We start from the raw sequence: 22,500 nt of genomic DNA on the forward strand, positions 1-22,500 counted from the left end.
CGTGGTGCTGGCTCTGCCACTGGGACCACACCTCCGACGGCCTGCCCTGGAACTGGCCTCCGCTCTGACTGCCCTCTGCTGACACATCTGCAGACGAACACACACACACACACACACACACACACACACACACACACACACACACACACACACACACACACACACACACACACACACACACACACACACACACACACACACACACACACACACACACACACACACACACACACACACACACACACACACACACACACACACACACACACACACACACACACACACACAGGTAAGAAGAAGCACTATATGGAGCTCAATGTAGACCCATTACATCCCATTTAACCCCCAAGGTCCGACAGTCGAAATGGCAGACGGTGAGATGGAGAAAATGGACGGATGTTCTGCATCCAAATGCTAATAGGGAGCCAGCCTGAGAGGGAGGCGAGCGTATAGAGGGGCTGGAGGCTTTGATGCGAATCTCTGCAGAGTCCTGGCTGCTGCTTAGGGAGCTTCTCCACGTGTGCGACCCCCCGCTGAGGTACCTTCCAGAGGCGCTCAAACTTCAGAACGTTTCCTGGAAGCCGATGGAACGTGGAAAGCGAACGCTTTTTGACATTCTGTCGCCAGCGGCTAGAGCGCACCCATCACAGATGCTGCTCTTTCGGAGAAATGATACAGGGCCTGCGTATGCATGGCAAGCTGACGGGCTGAAGGGAGGACGTGTGTGTGTGTGTGTGGAGGGAGTCTAAGTGAGATGCAGAGTCTGATGCCCACAGGTGTGGTCCTGGCTGACAAGATACTGGTGCAGAACTTCACTTTTGGTAACCGCCTTCCCACGGTCATCTCAACAGAATGACAAGTCAAGAGATGCGCGCGCGCGCGCACACACACACACACACACACACACACACACACACACACACACACACACACACACACACACACACACACACACACACACACACACACACACACACACACACACACACACACACACACACACACACACACACACACACACACACACACACACACACACACACACACACACACACACACACACACACACACACAACTGAATCTACCCATTAGGGACCATCAAGCCCCAACTGTTCCTCTCGCCACTGTTTGTGACCCGACACCATGTACTGCTTAGAAACTTTCAGAGTTGTTGATGCTTTGCAATTAATACATGGGGATTTTCACTGTCATTTCAAATGCATTAGCCATGCTGCTAAGAGACCGTCGCAGCTGCCTAAAAGCTTTCCAAATTAACCACAAATCAACCTTGCGCTGTGAACCCTAGCACTTCGGCAACTATTTTGATGGTCCGTAGAGTACTCCAAATAAGTGAATGTGTGTGTTTCTGAAAATGGGCTAAAAGTCTGATGACAGACATTAAGAATGAGAAGCAGAGCTAGAAGGGATTGAATAATAACAAACTGAACCATCTTGCCCATCAGCTGATCATGAACCTACATCAACCTACCTCAGCTCTTGGTACCTTTACCTTGTGTGTATTACAGTCGCTGTCAATCAACGCCTGTCTCCCATGTCAGTTACTATGATGGGGTCTGAGTAGCCACGCACCGACATCTGTCTGAGTACTGCGGAGTGCACAAGCCACATCACCTGCGTTCCCTACAGCATCCTCTCCTAGAGGCCTGCATTGTTGCATCGTTGTGATGTTGTTATGTTGATGCTGATGCTGACGAGGTGATGACGCAAGGGCTCTTTTTTGGTGTTTTCTGCTCGAGTCATTGCATGACTCACCAGTTTAGAGTTTGTGTTTGTATGTAGCTTTCCAGAAGGGTTTCTGTGACTTAATGGTTTAAATAATAATAACTATGTTTATTTAAACTATCAACTCCTACTCCCATTCGTCACCGCTGCGTTTTCATTTCTCATGGACCATTACGCGACCAGACTACAAAAGAATGTAAAAGAACTCAATATCAATCGTTTACCAATGTCTGTGTGTGTGCGTGTGTGTGTGTGTGTGTGTGTCCGTCCGTCACTGAGAATTAAGTGGCAAGTTGTTAAGCATTTCTGTGGCAAATAGCTGTCCAAAAAAGGCTTTTTTCACAGGTGACCAAAAGCATAGCACAGTCTCATCACAGAACAAACTGTTGATTTAGCTGCAGGCAACACTGACTGACTCATCCACTGACGAACACTCGTGGCCGAAAAACAAGGAGAGACCGGAAACAAAACACATTTTAAGTGGATGAAAAAGCATCACTGCTGGGGGTAGTAATCCTTCATTCAAGAATCCATTACATTTACATCATAAAAAGAGACAGAAGGACTTGTTTTTCCTTGCCAACTATTAGCAGTGGGGACAAAAAAAGAGCCACTGATAGCTGGGTGCTAATGTTTGATGTGTTGCCTCATGTGTTATGAAACCACGATAGCAAAAAGGGAGACTGAAACGTTCCACGTGGCTAATGACAACGCATTAAAAGTGAATCATCTGGACACGAGGCTGGAGAACGGCTTCATTTGTGAGCAGCTGGTACAAGCCTTCAGGGTTTCTGGGGAGCCACTTAAAGCTCGGATCTCTGGCACAGTCGCTAGGCGTGCGTGCGGAATTTTAATGCCACCTTTTTCCAGCCTAAATGACTTATCAAACCGGCCCCACTGATCAGACGGGGGAGGGGGCGGACTCGCTCGTTCCGCCACGGGCAAAGTTGCTCAAAGAGGAAAAAAATGGAGTCGTAGCCCGACGCAGATGCCTCTCGCCCCAGGAGTCGGGGAACGGTCGAGGGTGGCTTGGCTTTCCCATGATGCCCCTTTATGTTTCTCATGAACAGAGCATTGCCATAATCCCCACTTAAGCGTTCCAGCGCACGCATATACATCCACCAGGAAAAAACGGCTCTACGACCAATCCAGCAGGATTGTGGATTAGAGCCAAGGAATTTCCAGCCATTGTGTAATTGTCTTGTCTATTTAAAAAAAAAAAAAAAAAAAAAAAGAAAAAGCTGTCAGTGGGACTTATGATTTGGGTGATTAATGCCGTGCTTTGGAATTGCAAGGAATGTATGGAAACCAGATTTCGGCCCCTTTTTGAAGTGCGGAGGTACCACGGCACGGCACGCTGATTAAAAACCTATGGGTGCCAGCTGGAGAGCTCGGAGACGTGGCGCTGTGGGCTTCCCGCTGTTCGCACTCCTCGTGGCCCTCGGGCTCCCAGCGGCGCCGGTCCCCTGTGTCATAACCACCCTCCATGCTCTCTGTGTGAGTGTGTGGACTTAATGAAGCCTCAGCGAAAGGCTTGCGTGTCTCCACAGGCAGGCCAACGAGCGACCCGGTCAACGAGGAGTCTGAGCAGGACTTGACTGACGGGGAGAAGGGGGGCGAGCAAACGCATGCAAATATAACCCTGCCTTTGTTTGATGTGTGAACAGGGTTTAATGTCTATTTTCTTTTCCGTACGCATACGATGCAGAAAGGCACCCGCGATGACCGAGATGACCTGGCGGTGGCAGGGAGTTTGACAGGGATTTAACCTGATCTAATGTGTGAGCAAACAGCCATGTATCAACCGAGTGTGGTTAGCGGACAGGTGCTGTGTTTGGCTGACGACGTGCGGCCGCTGGAGGTGAACGCGCAGTGGCAGTTAAGGACGCCGGGACGCTTACCGAAGGCTGTGCTGCGATTGGCTAGGTTGGAGTAGGCGTTGCCGCTGGGGGAGGAAGTGGCCGGGCTGGACAGCGGACTGTAGGAGGACGGGTCAGCCTGGTAGCTGTGGCTGGAGCCGATCCCAAACGGAGACGACTGGGCCTTGCTGGACTGTGCAGGGAGTTGCTGGAGGTAGAGAGAGAGGGAGGAAAGCAGAGAGAGGGAGGGAGGGAGGGAGGGAGGAAGGTAGAGAGAGAGAGAGAGAGAGAGAGAGAGAGAGAGAGAGAGGTGAAGGTTGAGAGAGAGGGAGGGAGGAAGGTAGAGAGAGAGAGAGAGGAAGGTTGAGAGAGAGGGAGGGAGGGAGGGAGGGAGGGAGGAAGGAAGGAAGGAAGGAAGGGAGGGAGTGAGGGACAGTAAAAGATGGAAAGAGGGAAGAAAAGAGAGAAAAAAAGAGAGACAGATGACTGTTATTAAAATGGTTCATGTAAAGCCTGGGGTATGTGCGTTTTGTACATCAAGCCCCCCCTTCCTCATTCCCATGTGCACGTCTCTGGAACACGCTACACAATAACGAGGCATGTTTCCATTACCGCAGCTAATTAGGCTAATCGACCCCAAACAGGCATGCAGAGAATTTGAGCACTTAAGTCCGCGGCGCACGAGCGCAGTCACGGATCGGAGCGGAGCGGAGCGCAGTGCGCGGACCTCACCTGGCCTGAGAAAGGAGGTCTGCTTCCTGTCCAGGACACCTGGCCGGGATTGAGCTGTCTGGAGATCTGGGCTAGATTCTGCCCGGCGGACGCAGACGGCTGGATGTCGTTGACCCCCGGCACGTGGATCACCGACGAGCTGCGAAGGCCAAAGCGGCAGGTCATGAGTGAGAAGCGCCGGGGCTGACAGCCCGGAGTCTGGATCAACACAACTTGATTGCTCCAGTCGAAAAAGATTGCTCAGGTTTCAAGGCTGTGAGGGTTTTTGAAAGTCAACATCCTGACAGCCTCTGCACCTTATTTTTTTGTTTTATCCAAGTCGCACGCACGCACCCACGCTCGCATGCACACACACACACAAACATACACACACACACACAAACATTCTCACACACACACACACTCACACGCAAACACACACGCACGCACACACATGCACACACACACACACACACCCCCGCTCACCTGAAGCTTTTTCCAGCGTGTCCCGGCTGAAAGGGGCTTCCCTGGGAGTAGATTTGCTGGCTCCCTGCTGTGGACGATGGGACCATCATCTTCTTATCAGCTAAGGGAAGAAAAGTGCTCTGAGCACACATGCTATTTGGGAGCCTTTCACACTTTTCACAGACATTAACGCATCCCCTGGAGAGACCAGCGGTAAAATAATGGCCTTCAAAATGTCAACACTTGGATTCTGCTGTGAGCAACTATCCTGTCTGTAATAACTATTAAAGGTGCTTAGATAGATTCTTTATTTATAGTTATTTATTGGTACTGGTCCTTGGAACGCCGCAAAACCCTGAAGACCATATTCTGCCAAGCTTCCATAACGACCAGACTTTTTATCTACATTAGCCATTAGGTGACATTATATTCAATCTTCAACACCAGCACAAGACCATGCAACAGCAGACAGAAGAGGTCGCTTGTTCATAAAGCAAGGCACTTACCTCCGGAGATGCCCGAGTACATGTCTGCGAAGCGGGGGTCTCTCTCCTGGGAGAACATGGCCTCCGTTTTGTCGATGGCCTTCCCAGTCTCGTGCACTCCCGACGGCACGTTAGGGACGGGCACCTGCAGAGAAATGCCAGGTCAGGTTGGAGCGACACCATAAAAAGTAAACCAAGGACAGCTTCCAAAATGATGAATGGTGGCCTATGTATGTAAATAGATCATTTTGGGTAGGCCTTGGGTAGGTGGGGAGGTACAGTAAGGGAGGTGGGGTGAGAGACAGCGGAGGCATCTGGAGGGGGGCTTGCCTGGGAGAGGTCGTAGGCGGTCAGGCCATCCCTCTGATGGACCTCCAGCTCGGCCTGCTGCTGCTGCTGGAGCTGCCTGCAACACACACAGAAGGAGAACCAAAAGTCTTCATCAGACACCACAACAATAACAACAACAACAACAACAACAATAACCCGTTTAAACAAAACACAACATGCTACAACACAGCCGGCCCTGGAGCACGGCGCACAACGACCCCGACATCAAAGCCAAATGACACAATCGGCTCCAGCGGCGTGCCATCGAGCCAAACAAAATTCCACCCCTGTCTGTAAACACGCCATCAGCTGGATCGCTAGGCTGCAGCCTGAACGAGATGCGCTAAGTCAGAGTCGAGTCTAACTGCGGTGTTCACAGGGGTTTCAATTTCATGCATGATTATTTTAATGGACGCAAAAATAAACACCGTGACTGATGAAGACGCGGCAGAGACCTAAAACACTTTGTGGACCGCTCGCTTTGCCTCTGTACAATCTCATTTGGACTTTTTTAAGGGCCATGTGGTGATTTCCTGCAGATTTTTTCCAAAAAATCCAAAGCTGAAATTTCCTGTTTACCAAAATGAGCTGATATTGTTTTATATATATATATCGGGACAGGGCATAATGTGGCTGTTTATTTCTGGAGATAGGCTGGCAGGCAGGCACAGCTTTCTCAGAAGGTACTTTGAGTCCATTTCTGTTTGTCTCTCTTGGAAAAAAAAATAGGACACTGGCATCCCTGTAATACCAGTGAACATCCAGGAGTCCTCAGTAATGAAGTCCATGTGGAGGCAGGTCTATCGAAGCAAACACAAAATGTCTCCTGCAAATGAGCTTCCCTCATCCCTGACAGGAGTGCACGGGCTCCACCACACCTCCTGAGGTTGAGTTACTGGCTGTTTACGCGCTGAAATATGCCCACTCGAAAGTTGTGACAGGGAAAATAATTGAACACCATTATGGATTCATGGAAAGTGTGAAGCCTCTGCCTCCCCCCCCCTAGCCTGGTGAGCTCTTGCCACAATGTATATGGCCACTGGTCCCTGACGAGCAACCTAATGTGAGGTCATCATCTACTTAGGCTACTGGCGACTCTGCGTGCAAGGGCTGCTTCAAAAAGAACTGGCCACCAAAAAACAAAAAACATTTAATGAAGGGAAATACTTCAGAGAGCCTTTCATGTCAAGGAGTGCTTCGCCCTTACACATTTTTGCATGTGTGTGAATAGAAAGAAAGAGAGAGAGAGAGGAGGGAGAGAGAGAGGAGGGAGAGCGAGAGAAGGAGAGGGAGAGAGAAAGAGAGAGAAGGAGAGAGGGAGAGAGAAAGAGAGAGAAGGAGAGAGGGAGAGAGAGAGAGAGAGGGACCAGAGAGAAAGACGGGTTTACTGTTCTTGTGCCAGACGAAAGGGAGCTGAGTGCAGTCAGGGTCACCTGAACCAACACCAGGGTGAGATGGATAACACCCAAGACACTGAACGATATTTGAACTTTTGAAAAGTGAGCGAGTGAGCGAGCGAGCAAAAGAGGGGAGGTGAAAAAAAAACAGACAGTTTCAAAATATGACGGCGTCCAAGTTTCCACAGGAACTGAACTCGGACTGCCTTACTTCAAGCACAAACGGTAGATGATCTATGCCTGAAAAGCCATCATGAGGAGTGAACAAATAGAGGGGCAGAGAAAGAGGAGGAAGGAGAGGAAGAAGAAGAAGAAGAAAAACAAGAAACCATCTTTTCATCTCGGGCCCTGGCATGCCCAACTTCATCATTTGTTGTTTCTGCTTGAGCGGCCGCTCCGAGCTTCATCTACATTAGGGGAGTCGATACAGATGAAGAATGGCTTAATCATGGGCACCGCGACTCCCCTCTCATTCTGCAGGACGCTCCGGCTGCAGGGGCTGGGCCAGTTGTCATGATAATGAGCAAGGCTATTTGCTGCTGCCCACATGTGGCCCCAGGCCTCTCTCTCTCTCTGTGTGTGTGTGTCTGTGTTAGTTTGTTTTGGAGGTGTGTTATCTTTTCATTTGTATGGGTGTGCATGAGGGGTGTGTGTGTGTGTGTGTCTGTTGTTTGTGCTTGCTGTGCTTATTTGGGTGTTTTTGGAATGTTGTTTTAAACTACAGAGGTCTGTGGGAGTGTGTGAGGAAGAGGAAGAGTCTCAAATACCTCAAAGACTTTGGACGCAAGTGGGCAGAACATTTGGTCTAGCAATGAAGCCAACCTCCCATCAGAAGAATGGATTCAAATATTCAAATGATCTCTGGTTTCATAGATGACCATGTTAAACCAGGACAGTTTGTTGACTTACATTCTCTATTAACATTCAAACTTTAACAAATTCATAATTATTTGTTGATTAATTCTGTTTGTTATTTGTTATTTGTGTGTATGCAAGCGTGAACGTGGAAATGTGGAAAGATATGCAACAGAAAGCCTAAAATGATTAATACCAATGCCGAATTTAGATTTATAGAGCATTTTTGTTTGACAAATTATGTTTTTCTGCCTACACATTAACATAAAAACATTAGACAAAAGATGATGCATTGCGTCAGAAAATGTATGGTGTATGTATGGTGTATGTATGGTGTGTGTGTGTGTGTGTGTGTGTGTGTGTGTGTGTGTGTGTGTGTGTGTGTAAATCAGTTGATATTAGCCAGGGTATTTGGTAAATGTATCTGCTTGTGTAATGCATATATACCAGTTTTGCCTGAATTAGGTATATGTGCATGTGCGCACACACACACACACACACACACACACACACACACACACACACACACACTCACCCTCACCCGGAGCCAGGAGGCTGGTGAGTGGTGCCAACGAGGTCGCAGCTTGGGTCTGCTTTACTGGCCTCCACAGGTCGCTCTTTAAATGTGAGAGGCAGTGCCGGGCCGAGCTGACCATTTTTGCCATTAAATAACTCAGGTTTATGGACACAGTCTGGAAGTGTGCTGAAATTATTTGCCGTCGCTATCAGTTTCCAGCAGTAAAGACGAGTAAATTATGTGTGTGTAACTATTTTCATACCCAATTTCTTCCTGCGGGTTGCCTCCTGCATACTAAAACATTACATTAACGTTTTAGGAGCTGCATCATCAGGGGGGAAAGAAACAAGCTAAATATATATAATGAATGACAACAGCCAAAGGTTTATAAAAGGGGAATTTCTGTTTTAATTCAGTCGAAACTGAAACCTCTCCACACGCAAAATTATCAGCTTGCAGGCTCGGAAAGTAAAACAATGGACTATGGCTTTCATGACTCACGATTAGATGTCCATCTCTTAAATCAATACGACAAACATCAACAGAGAGGCACCCTTTTGTAAGGCATAAAAGTGTGCTAAACTGTGGACACAGCTGGTCTAGCTTTCAAGCCCTTCATTTCGGACAGCGGCCTCCGAGAGGACAAAAAAAAAAGGGGGATGAAAATATGTGGTTATGAAAGACATCTTTTAGACTTTAGAGAGTCTTCTGAGAAGTCCCACACCAAAGGAGAGAGAGAGAGAGAGAGAGAGAGACAAAAGGTTTGCCACAGGGCTGGAGAGGAAACGAGCCCCGAGGGCCACACCTGCCGATGCGTTTATGACTTGTTTTTCTCTGTAATATAAAACACTGTGGACTCTAGCACTCAGGAAAATTATATCTGAATACTATCGCGGAGACGTTTGGGGTAGACATCTTCCCCTGTGGGGGTCTGGTGCCTGTTGCCTGTTGCCGTGCTGTTTGCTTTAGCAGGTTGATTACTACTCGCTGGCAGCTGTCCAGACAAAAAATGTGGAGCTTTCATACCCGGGGCCACCTTGGTCGCTCTCCGCGACAGCTCCATAAAACTTGCCAGGGTCAAAATTCCGCCGTCCCCATACATCTCCCCAAACTATGGGTTCGATAAAGTCCGCTGCGCTGAGGGGGTTACAAATTAACTTTCGATCGTCCCAAAGCACGAGTGTGAGCCCTGCGCTGGGACTGGGAGGAAGACGTGGTAAAAATGATTGTGTGTCTACACAAGCTAACAGTAGCACTACCACCCACTGCTCCCCAACCCTCCCCCTCCCCCCCCCCCCCCCCCGACTCCTACCCCCTTTTCCCCATCATGTGTCTACGGTACATAAACTTGCGAGACGCGACCCTGAGGCCCGGAAGCCATTCATTACTGCAGACACACCCCGAACCAGAGCTGCAGTGCCTGACAGACAGAGTGGGATGCCGTGACATATTTTCCCTGCCGAACTCGTGGTGGGGGTCGCTTCGGTTCAGCAGCTCTCCAGCAGGCAATGCAATCCCAAACACTGCTTGATCCCTCCTGATTTCCACCCGACACCCGATTTGCATCCCCCCCCCTCCCCGCCACTTCCTGCACTACTACAGACAGACAAACACCCCGACCCTGCTCGCCCCACGCACGCTCCAAATCACGGAGCAAATCGAGTGGGAGCAACCGCGAGTCTCCCGTGGTGTCCTCGCCTCGGCCTCCGTCCCCCCAGAAGGCCAAACGCATCGTTTACACCCTCACGGAGGTTCTGATGAAAGGGGCTTAATTCTTCACGGCGGAGCGGTAAATCTGAGGAGAACCGCCACGTGAGGTCCTCCATGGGCCTCATTACAGCTGCAAAAGTGCGCTGGTATTCCAGCCATGCTGCGGGTGGGAGGCGGGCGGGTTGACGGGTGGAGGAGTTGGAGTAGTGGTGGTGGTGGTGGTGGTGGTGGTGGTGGTGTGAGGTGGAGGGGTATGTTTACATAGTTAATCCAATCTCTTCCCACAGAGTCGCTTATTGGCTCCATCATAAGTCATTAGTGGGACTTCTGGAAGAGGAAATGGCAGCGCTTGTTCCACACGTCGACGTGAAAGCACACATCAGTGTCCGAGTAATTGGACACTGGGCGGGTTAAGTACGGGCCTCCAACACGGTCCACCGTTTTGGAAAGTAGGATGTTTACATTGAGTAAAGTAAGCATTGTCCCGATCCTGTACAACAGCACTGACGCACAGGCACACCTTCTTCCAATGAAGTGAGCGCACAGCCATTTCCTGGCTCACGTTCTCCCAGCAGGTGGAACATACACACACACACACACACACACACACACACACACACACACACACACACACACACACACACACACACACACACACACACACACACACACACACACACACACACACACACACACACACACACACACACACACACACACACACACACACACACACACACACACACACACACACACACACACACACACACACACACAGAACACATAAGTGCCCCCTACTGTTAGAACTGCGTCTGTTAGCACTATGAAATAACACACCTGCAGTGCAGTGTCTTTAGCACTGACATGCTTACACAAAGCAAAGTGTAATCGCTTGCCTAACTCCTTTCAAGTTCCTGTGCATAATGCACTGCTGGGGTTACTCATGACTGTTGGCTCAGAGAGAGAGAGAGAGACAGAGACAGAGACAGAGAAAGAGAGAGAGAGGGGAGAGAAAAACATAGATGACGTGTTGGGCCTAGACAGCCAGTGACCTTAGCTGTCCTGCCTCGTCTGAGAGGTTTAGGGTCTGCCTGAGCTCCGGCAGGAGCAGTGTGAGCGCGACTATCCATCTAGCCAGGGACCAGAGGGACCTAAGCAAACACAGGCCTTCAGTAAACAAGGAGGGAGAAAAAAAGCGAGGGATGGAGCCGGGGCGGAGGCAGAGCGGCTGGGGTCTCTGAGCTGGAGCATAACTCAATTCAGTCTTGCTTTTTCCCCACCTTATTAACAAGACGTAAATCAAGAACTAGGGCAAATATTATTTGGCATTCTGAAACAGTGTGTTTGAAAAAAGAAAAGAAGAAAAAAAGCCAATGCCAGCATTCTGTGAGCCACATAAACATTTCCTGACTTGGCAGCATAAATGCCGTCCCCGGCGTTACAGTAAACTGCACTTAATTACAGTCAGAGATAGATAGTTAGCCTGTGAAGCGCTCTCAGTGACAAGCTGATACGTCTTGATTACTCTCAGACAGCAAAAGCTGTTTGCTTCTTTGGCATACATTTACGAGCATTACTGTAAAGCATTCTCAGACATGCGATCCTGTATGTTTTCATCAGCGCTGATGCTCTGGTATGTAACAGTGTTCTGTTGCGTGTGTGTCAGTGCAAAGAGAGTGAGAGAGGGGAACGGAACAACGGAACGGGGAGGGGAACATACTTGACGTTGGTGTTGGTGCAGATGATGTACTCGATCTCGTCCGAGTAGGGGTTCTGGAAGGTGAAGCTGCTGGTCCGGATCAGCATCCACTCACGGTTCTTCATGCGGAAGCGGTACATCACCGACAGCACCTGGCCTTTTAGCTTCACCACCTGCGAGCGGAACAGGGAGAACATCTGCCTGAGCTCAGATCAACAGAATACATGTACTTTTGGCAGCTCGTGTTAAGTCGGAACCCTGGGGGATTAAGAAATTTATAGTATAGAGGAGTGAGCGTTTGAACATGGCAAAGGACGTGGCGAGCGTACAGAGAGGACAGATGTGCGGCTCCATCTGCTCGCACAGAATCGTGGGAAAGAGGCACACTGCTCATTTGCGCAATGACACTTTGGTGTGTTAGCTGCGCATATTTTCGCAGCACATTTCAACACGACAATTCCAGCACACAATTAGCCAAACAAACGATAAAGCCCTTTAACGCGTTTAATTTCCGTTTTTAAATAAAGCCAAACGTTTTCGCTCATTCCAGGCCTGCAATAACTGTGACTGTCTTGCGAGGAATGCGACTGTTAGTTAAAGACCGGGTGTGGAGGCCTAGATAGACCACGTTGCATAACTGCTGTCTCCACGTGTCTGCATTAAATATATAGGGGGGGCCCCCGCAAATGAGTCTGAAGATAATGAGATGGACAGAGTGCATGCATGAGCAATATTTGCGTGTGTGTGTGTGATCAAAAGATGCATTGCGGAGATGCCTTACACACACAGGGGCCTTCCGCTCACTAGACTGCTGTTGGCGCGAGACATTTGGCAGACTCCCAGCCGAGAATATTGGGCTTTTTTCCCCCCTAACTTAAACATTCCTTCCATAGTATCATTTCTGCTGTCACACTGCTGACAGGGGTTATGGTTTCCATCTGAATCTGAAGTGTCGTGGCCGAGTTAGTGAAGAGAGTGGTTTTTCCGCTTGTGAAGGACTGGGAAGTACTTGAAAAAAATGTAAAGCCTTAGTAATCTTATCTTAGTCGATACAGATCAGAAACAAAGAATTTTGCAGGATGGGTTTCCTAATGCAAACCAGTTGGGGTACCACACCTTGAAGTCGGGGGGGATTTTTGTAAAATGGGAACCAGAGGTAACGGGCACAGCACAACAACATGGTGCTGTTCAGACAGCGGACAGGCTGCGGGATGCCGGGTGTTATTCTTGGCGACTCCGGAGCGTTTTCTGCACTTCGTGGGGCGAGAGAGGATTCCTTCCCCGGAAAAGTTGGGGCCGTGAAAGACGGGCACCGGCTCGGAGGGAGACGAGCGGTTATTTCACCGCCTCTCCCTTTCCTTCAGTCAACAGCCCCGGGGGCAGGGGCTCATCCACAGCTGGGCAGGGCGGCAACCACTCCCTGGACGAGGTCGCGTACACACACACACCGGCTCCGCAAGGCCATGCGATTGTTGTTGTTTTTCCGACAAAAAGTGATGGTACAAAGTGCCCTGATGTTCTGAAGAGACGCAAATGGTTTAATGTTCTGACACAGAAGGCGCCTGCTTTCACAAGCCTCGGCCATTTTAATGTTATTCATGTCTCGACGCATATCGGAGCCCGGAGCCAACAATAACACTCCTGTCCTTGCTCTGCACACCCACCAGGCGTAGGCACTTTCTCTTCATGAAGCGTCAGCCTCTGTTGAAGTTAGTGTCACGTATGAGTTATGATGCTGCTTGGGAGAGCAGGTGTACATGCATACGTGTTGCAAGACGGGGGACTCCCAGCTCCTCTCAGGTTCCATTTACCAGAGCGCTGATAGGGCTGATGGTGGTGGTGGTGATGATGATGATGGTGATGATGAAGATGGGAAGAGCCCAGAGGTTTCCTAATAGCAGTGACCAGGTCCTGTAACTGTAAATGTTCTTTTTGCCCCTCTTGACTTTTCTGGAACATTGTGCAGGGCTAATAGTGATGATGATGATGATGATGACAATGATGATGATGATGATGGGAAGAGCCCAGAGGTTTCCTGATAGCAGTAACCAGTCGCCACCCCAAGGCTTGAGCAACTCATTACTCATCTAGCCTTTCCTGCAACTGTACATGTTCTTTTTGCCCCTCTTGACTTTTCCGGAACATTGTGAATCCGTTGGCACAGACATGGACCTGGGCCTGGCAGGAGGGCAGGGGAGGAGAGGGGTGGGCAGAGCAGGGCCGGGCAGGGCCGGGCTGGGCCGGGAGGGGGGGCAGTAGGAAGTGGGTAGGGAGGTGGGCAGGGCGAGAGCAAGATCGAGAGCAAGAGCAGGGCAGAGCGGAGAAATAAGCACTGATGAGCGGCCAGGGGGAAGAAAAATAAAGAAATAAATCTCCACTGCGTGACCTTAGAAGGATGACTCTGGAGAGCCAGAGAGAGGAGCAGAAAGAGAGAGAGAGAAAGAGAAAGAGGGAGGGAGGGAGGAAGAGAGGAAGGGCGAGAGGAAGGGAGTGAGTGTTGCGGTCCAACAGTGTGTGTGTCAGTCAGCCAACAGGCTTAATTACTGTCGACTGCCAGATAAAGCCAGAAGGACAATGGGCGATCTGAGCCCTGTAGTACCAGAGAGCCTGCTTTCAGGAGCACCACAAAGAGCCTCTTTTATTGCTGCGCGGCTGGCAGAGGCCTCGGCGATTGTGTTGGGATACGAGGCAAAGATGGCAGGATTGCACAAAGGTGTACACACACACACGCAGACAGATGTAGACAGACACAGACAGCCGTGCACATTCAGTGATGCATTCACACACAAGAGGACACTAATCCACACGATGACACATACTTGGGCAGATGCTAAAAGGTGCACCCAAACAGACGAAGGTAAACAAACACACACACACACGCACAGACAGTCACCCTTGCCCACACAAACACACACACACACACACACACGCACAGAGACAGTTACCCTCGCCCACACAAACACACACACATACACGCATAGACAGTCACCCTCGCCCACACACACATACCTGCTGAAAGCTTTCTCGCAGGTGGCTCTGGTCCTCCGGGTGGCAGAATTCCAGGATGTCTTTCCCGAGCAGATCCTGTAAAAGCAAACGAGAGTCATGTCATGTGGGCACATGATGTAAGACACAGTGAGTGGACACACACACACACACACACACATACGCACGCACCGGCACACACACACACACACACACACACTCGAACATTATTATTATGACCCAAAGGTTCATGAAAAGGGCAAATCCAAGAGATGCCAACATGGCTGTGTTGACATGTTCAGCTCAGGTGTTTACACTCCAGCGAGTGGAGGCGAGGTAATGAGCCTCACAGACTCCTCACGGGACGCGGAGAGGCAGGCGAGAGGAGGCTTATGAAATCCGAGCGTTCCGAAACCCTCGCCAAAGAATGTGCACATGACGTTCCGAGGCTCTCCCTGCCCCGCGGCAGAGGCGAGGCCCGGCCCGCTGACCTATGGCTGGCAGCCATATCACGTTGATGGGAAAGACGCTGCTGACCTGTGGCTGGTAGCCAATCACGTTGATGCAGCGGGGGTCCACGAAGGTGATGATGCCGTCGGAGTTGTGGCGCGAGAGGAACTCCGTGGGGACGGACAGGCCGTTCATGTCCATGGAGACGGGAGAGCTGGTTACCTGGCGAGGGGGGGAAGGCAAACAAACAAAGCACTTACTAAAGGAGTGAGCATGCACACACACACACACACACGCGCTCTCACACAAACACACACTTAATCACACGCACTCGTGCACACACACACACACACACACTCAGACGCACACACACACGGACACCAGAAGGAGTATACTCATTTTAAAACATTTCCATGTGCTTTTAGGCCACAGGTTGAGTGCTCCCCCTAATAAACTCTACATGGCGGCCATAAAGATGTCTCCCCAGATCGGGGAGGAGGAGGAGGAGGAGGAGGAGGCAGCCGCTCCGGCTGCACGTCCTCCATGTCTTATCCATTAGGCTAATCCACCGGGAGTGATCCTGATGCCCGCTGACCTCCATGGCTCCTGCTTAAAGCCCCCTAACCGTACACCCCCCCCCCCCCTCCATACACACACATACACACACACACACACGCTAACATGTGACCCTATGGGCTTTCATCACACGCATATTCTTCTGCCTGGCTGCTGCCCTCTGCAAGACAGATGCAACACACACACACACAAACACACACACACACACACAAGCAATGACCTCATGCATACCTGAAGTCTTCCAATAGCCACCAGGCAGTACTTGCTTGTCTGGCCTCCCTCGGAGTCCTCGTCAGGTATCGTCATGCCTAGAGACCAGAAGGGAAACAAACTCATCAACAACATCCGCAGACTAAGCGCGTGTGTGTGTGTGTGTGTCTGTGTGTGTGTGTGTGTGTGTGTGTGTGTGTGTGTGTGTGTGTGTGACAGAGAGAGTGTGTGTGTGTGTGTGTGTGTGTGTGGAGGTCAAACAGTCACAAATAGAATTCCTGTTAGAGCTCCTCACTCGGTAAACATCACGGCAGTGCTGCTACCAGTAAATCATTTCACAACATAACAAAGGGGAATGGGAACGATAGCCCCAGTCTTTTATTACTACAAATGGCCCGATGGGTTTTATATCCTGTTTATTGTTCAGCCTTCCCCAGTTTCAGAGGAAGAAAAGAAGAAAAAAACAAAACAAAAAAACACTTGCTTTCTCATTAGTGTCGGGACGATTTCCCCAAGACAAAGACGGAGTGTTTAGATTGAATGAAAACAAGACACGACGAAAGCCGGGGAGAAAAACAAAAAGCATCAAAATGACAAACGGCTTGAGCGCTGTCAGCTGCCATTCCTCTTAATATCAGCGCGCACGGAGCCCTCGGAACATATCTAATCTTGTTTTAATTATGTGGAGGGTGCTGGAGTGCTGGCGTAATCTGCTCAGGCCTTGGACTCCGCTGCCTGCAGAGAGAGAGAGAGAGAAAATCACCCTCAGCCCTACACCATCGTCGGCTCCCTCCGGAGGGAACGACCGGGGGGAACGACCTGTCAACGCAGTCAGGAGTTGCGCGCTGCGCGACGCAATTGGTTGCAATCTGATTTGAGCGGACTCGAGAGTCAAAGGTAAAGCCGGAGCGAGGAGGACGCATTCCTCGAGGCCCTTGTTTGTCTGTGTGGGTGCCTCCGCTGTTGCTGCGGCGATGAGAGCGGACGCATAATGAGAAAATCTCGGTCAGAACCGCAGGAGCCCCTCCACACCACGGAGGAACGGTGCTGATGATGATGATGATGACACCCTGGAGGGGGGGGAAGACATTCCAGAGGAGGCCTGGAGATGAATTCCGAGCAGAGACTGAATTCTGGCTCCGTTCCACTCTGATCGGGGCTTAAGCGAAGGGCTGAAAAACAAGAGGTTGGCTTGGGGGGAGCGGTGCGTGCTCAAAGGCAGGGTTAGGAGGTGTACTGTAAATGTGTGTGGCAGATCCTTGGCCAAAAACCTCCTATGGAAATCGTGCGGCTGTCCGGTGTAATAACTCATGTTTACGCTAACAGAAAGCAGTTGTGGCATGTGTAGGTCAAAATGTGGGGGCCTCCCATCAACCTTTTGTAGCGTTCCGGCAGATCACTCGCATCAAGCTGTGACTCCATCTCTTAAATCTCCAGGTCCATGTTCCAAGCGGTCCATACGCGGACCAAGAACGAGGCTATAAACAAATCCCAAAATCAAATCAGATCGAACTTAATTCATCATCCCTAACAATGCCGGGCCAGGAACTGCCTTATATTAAAATACCAGACAGTGAGGTCTCTAGGAATGCCTTTCCTGTTGACAGTCTCACCAAAGTTAACGGCTGGGCAAATCGTGTTACTAAATCAGGCCTTTCAAGAGCTATTTCGGTCAACCCACAGGAAGTGGCACATGTGTGATCAATTTCAACAAGCACGAGACGAGCCCGTGTTTATGTGATACCTGGAATTAATCCCAAATCCCCAACCGCAGAGCAATGAAGTTGATTTCATGCAGCTCTGTGCCGCGTGAGCATTGCTCAACTCCCCAGATCCCCATCACCCTCATCCAGACACCTGGCGGACTGCTGGAGGGGACTGGAGAATGCGGGAGGCCTCGCACGTCTCTGTCAGCACCGGAGCGCAGGGAGTCATCCCTGCTCAATCTCCCACTCCAGCGCCCTATGGCCTGGGATCTCTGACTAGCCTAGCCTAGCCTAGCACACCTGCCATTGAAATGATGACACTGGGACATTCCAGGGGAAGATCTCTGGATCAGGTACACATATACCTATCAGAGGGATCAGGATTTTGAAGGGGGGGGGGTGGGGGTCTTGCTGTAGGTCATCCATATGCAATTGGACTGCACATATGAGCTGCCTTGGAAGGCCGGCTCTGTCGATGGACGTGATCCAAACCAGATGAGCGGTACAGGGGCCAACTGCCTCAGGTTAAGGACAGCAGAACGAGGGGACTGGGATGGGGGTTCAGCACGGTGAGGGGGATAAATACCTGCTGGGAGGGGGGGGGGGGTTCAGTACAGTAAGGGGGATAAATACCTGCTGGCGGGGGGAGACTGGGGTTCAGTACAGTGAGGGAGATAAATACCTGCTGGCGGGAGGAGACTGGGGTTCAGTACAGTGAGGGAGATAAATACCTGCTGGCGGCCAGGCTTTGATGTAGCCGGTACAGTGGACCACGGAGTACTGTCCCTCGCCCTCCTTGGAAGGCCCTAAGCCATTCCTGCAAGAGAGAGAGAGAGAGAGAAGGAGAGAAAGAGAGAGAGAGAAAGAGAGAAAGACAGAGAGAGAGAGACAGTGACACAGAGAGATGGAGAAAGAAAAAAAAAGAAAGAAAGAAAGAAAAAGATAGAGGAAGTGAGAGAAATGGAGAGAAATGGAGAAACAGTGAGAGACAGTCACAACACACTCCAACTACTCCCTCCCTTCATGGAGCAGAGATGTGCAGACAGAGCATGTTTGAACAGTTTGGATGCGCCTGACATACATGCATGACATAATGTACATTTTGTCAATCATGCTGATAGTGTAATCCCCGTTTAAACCTGGTCTAAGCGCAGGCCCCGCCAGCTGCATTCCTCCTCCATCAGCGGCACACGTAAACACATTAATCTGATAGCGCACCACGCGCTCCACTTTCAAATGGGTACATCTGACATAGGGGAGGTCAAAGGTCACCCAGGGAGTGTAGAGGAGGAGACAGGAGGGGAGAATACACTGCTGGTAAATTCCTGGCAGAAAACCGCTTCTGGGAAAGTGCACGGAGGACAAAAAGCCGACCGAAAAAAAGACACAGCAAATTTTTGAAAAATATGTAATTCTGCTAGTGAGACCAAGAGCCAAAGCAAGCAGTGAAAAACAATCTTTCCCCCCAAAGCATTTTGCATTTCTTCTTTCTTTCTTTCCAAAAAAACATCACAGGAGTTTGCAGTTGGGGCCCCAGCTAAAATTACACAGGCCTTGCATCATGATATTGATTTGGTGTTTGTTTTGTTGGTGTGGGATGAGAGTCGCATGCTGGGCACTCCGAGGACGACGAGTGTGTGTGTGAGGTGTGTGAGTGTATGTATGTGTGTGTGTGGGGGGGGGGGGGGTCCTCTCAGGGGGACATGTGTGGATATGCCCCAGATAGTGGGCCACTCTGTGTGGTGCGTTTCCATTGCTTAAGGCAGGCGGCTAAGCTATCTGGGGCAGACGAATGTGCGGCGTTCGCAGCGCTTCTTACCTGTATCTCTTTCTCATGTTGGACAGACGGTTCAGAGAGATGTGGTCCAAAGGAGCACTCCCACACCTGCAACCACAGTAACATCAAGGTCAGTCATATCAAAGTGTGTGTGCCTGTGTGTATGTGTATGTGTGTGTGTGTGTGTGTGTGTGTGTGTGTGTGTGTGTGTGTGTGTGTGTGTGTGTGTGTTTGTGCGTGCTTGCAAGAATTGCGTGAGACAATATGCATTAGGGGTGTAAAGATACATATATTCATACTGAATCGTTTAGCTACAGGATGTTAAGTTTAACACAAATGTGTACCAAATGCAGTCTTGAACAGTAATCAACACTAGCACAGAGGTCTCCGTGGATTATGATGAATGCTCTTAGTTAATTATCCATCATCAGGTCGAGATCAGGTCGACATTTCAAGTCCATGAACAGTTCCTGTTTTCTGGTCATGAACCCTGGGTGATACATCTATTCAGGTCTTAACCCACTGACACAGCATTGCTACATGCATGTCATGCATGAAAAATAATGCTCTAACAATTCAAGTATGTGCGCCTGTGTGTGTGTGTGTGTGTGTGTGTGTGTGTGTGTGTGTGTCACATGATTGTGTGTGTGTGCTCGCAAGCGTTGCGTGAGACGGTGTGCGTGAGTGTGTTTTTCCAAGAGTGTGAGGATGAACATGAGAGCTTTCCTCTTCCATCATCTTTGGTCTCGGAACAAGCATGAATAACTGGGACAAACTTCTCCCCCCAACCTCCTCCCCCCGACGCATGGTCTCCATCCAAAAGGTTGTTCACCGCTCACAAATGCAAGGCATGCGTGTTTACAGTGCACATGAGGAAAAAAACAACGGCCAAAAGTGCTCCTGGACGAGGGGCCAGGGCAGCCGAGATGGCTAGGTTAAGCATTACATAAGCGCTTTTTGAGGGGTGAAGGGGGGGGCGATGATGTTGTTGATGATGATGTTGTTTTGGAGGATTCCATTTGGCTTGGGCACACGTTCCCCATGGAGATGCTGTGTGCGCTGAGCTATTCTTTCCTCCCCATGTGGCTTTCATTTGCGAGAGTGCCCCGAAATAGCACACTTCAATCAGCCAGCGAGCATTCTTGGAGCCTTTATTTTTCTGTGCCTCTGCAGCAACAATTATCATCTGCGCCGCACAAACTGCTGGGTGACAGATGGAGACAAAACGCGGAGCTCGCTCAGGTCCGGGGTTAGTGGACGCGTCGCGGTCATGAACGCCAGCTCAGGAAATTCGTGTCATTCCTGTTGGTTAAGAAATGGCCTGCTTTGAAACGTCTCCCAAAAGGGACCTCAAGTTTCAGATAAAAAAACCTTTTTTTATCCTTTTTTTTTTTTTTTTTAACAGACCACGGGAGAATTTGACAAGCTCAACAAAGAATGTCCATATGGACTAACGCTGATTTCTGGACAGACGGCGCATCAACTTGAAAGACTTGAAGCAGATGTGCATGGTGGGTCGATTCTGCAAGCCAGCAACAATGGTGAAAGAGAGCAGACTCCGAGAACTATAAATACATCTCAGATTTAGCATACTTTACTTCCCTGAAATCCCAATTCATTGGGCTGGTCAATTTACATGGAGCACTGGGGTAACGCCAAGGGGCTTTCTTCAGAGGGAATTAGTGTTGGTGAACAGGTCAACAAAATGCTGTCAGCACACTGCACAGGAGTGTGAAGATGGGTCATTTCTTACACTGCTTCAGTAGTCCAACAGTATGGGTCAGAAACCTCTCCATCTGCGCCGCTTTCTTTCAACAAAACGTTGACCCGTCCCGAGCATTGACACAGATAATCACTGAATTCCCACCACAAGCATAAAAGCAACAGAGCTCTGGCCAACAGCGCCTGGATGTAGAAATGTTCAAAAATGTTTCACAAAAACATCCGTTCCGACAGGAGGAGAGAGAAGTCTCTGTTGTGGTCGTTAATAGGGAGCGGGCGGCGGCCATCTTTACCTCATTCTGCAGATGAAGGAGCGTCTGGAGCCCATGCACATCCTCATAGAGGACTGCTGGCCCTCCTTCTTCACCGTGCCCGTCTTCAGGTCCAGGATACGACCTGCAACAGACACCAACAGAGTCACACAGTGTCCAATAACACACATGCACAGAGATATATCATCATCATCATCATCATCATCATCCTCATCATCATCATCAGTTTTTATACAGGGAGAAATTGACTGAGCATCAAGCTCTTTTACAGCAATGCCCTGAGTTAGAAAACATGCAACAACAATAATCAAAATAACAAAACAAGAACAATATGGTGCGTTCATGAGCAACTGGGAAGTGGGAGAATTCTAGAGTTTAGGGTGTGTACTGGTGGGGTGTAAGTGGGGTCTTTGGGAAAACTCCCAGGAGAATGTTTTGACGTCACAACATAGTGAGCACTCTCACTTCGGAAGTAGGGAATTTAGGAGCGGAAAACTTGCCACTTCCCAGCCGCATGAACGCTCTAATACACCAAATGCACAAACATACAACAGCATATCATATGTCTACACAGCGAGCTCAATCCCGTTGGGGATCACAGAAAAACAATTAGCAAATCCTCACACATCAAACATTTATTCCCACGGCAATGATAATCAAGCGATGTGACGGACCACACAGCCAGCAGGAGATCACTAACTTTATGCACACAAACAAAGCTACAGTAAGCCCTATTGGACCACCAAGGTTTTGCGATATAACACAAATGTACAGCACTCAAAAAGATAGACCTCCTCCTACTCAAAAAACCATTCTAATGGCCACACGTGGAGAGTTTATTAAAAGCCGTGAGTCAGTGGGTGCAGCAGTGAACTGTGAGCTGGCTTTTTGAGAGAGCGCGGCAGGAGAGGCAGTAGAGGCAAGAAGCCGTGTTAGTGCTTCCGTTTCCGAGGGGCCTGCATCGGATCTCCTCCGTTCTGTGGCAGCAGGGAACGGCCTCCGCGTGCCCATTTGGGAGGCGGTGCAGTGTT

At 49.8% G+C, this 22,500-nt stretch overlaps 1 protein-coding gene across 2 annotated transcripts in view; it reads right to left on the reverse strand.

Annotated features, from left to right (window-relative positions):
- arnt2 (aryl-hydrocarbon receptor nuclear translocator 2) overlaps positions 1-22,500 on the reverse strand; it is a 39,971-nt gene that overhangs the window by 2,224 nt on the left and 15,247 nt on the right. For both annotated transcript variants that reach the window (XM_062548792.1, XM_062548791.1), the window contains 13 exons: positions 21,491-21,593; positions 19,518-19,583; positions 18,430-18,515; positions 16,014-16,090; positions 15,294-15,428; positions 14,781-14,855; positions 11,793-11,944; positions 5,594-5,669; positions 5,285-5,408; positions 4,800-4,899; positions 4,335-4,473; positions 3,645-3,810; positions 1-87 (listed from right to left, as the gene is read on the reverse strand). The exon at positions 1-87 is cut by the window's left edge and continues 59 nt beyond it. In XM_062548792.1, the coding sequence (XP_062404776.1) occupies positions 1-87; positions 3,645-3,810; positions 4,335-4,473; positions 4,800-4,899; positions 5,285-5,408; positions 5,594-5,669; positions 11,793-11,944; positions 14,781-14,855; positions 15,294-15,428; positions 16,014-16,090; positions 18,430-18,515; positions 19,518-19,583; positions 21,491-21,593 (1,386 nt within the window). The remainder of the gene's footprint in view (positions 88-3,644; positions 3,811-4,334; positions 4,474-4,799; positions 4,900-5,284; positions 5,409-5,593; positions 5,670-11,792; positions 11,945-14,780; positions 14,856-15,293; positions 15,429-16,013; positions 16,091-18,429; positions 18,516-19,517; positions 19,584-21,490; positions 21,594-22,500) is intronic.

Source organism: Sardina pilchardus, chromosome 11, assembly GCF_963854185.1.
Source record: "Sardina pilchardus chromosome 11, fSarPil1.1, whole genome shotgun sequence".
Taxonomy (NCBI): Eukaryota; Metazoa; Chordata; class Actinopteri; order Clupeiformes; family Clupeidae; genus Sardina; species Sardina pilchardus.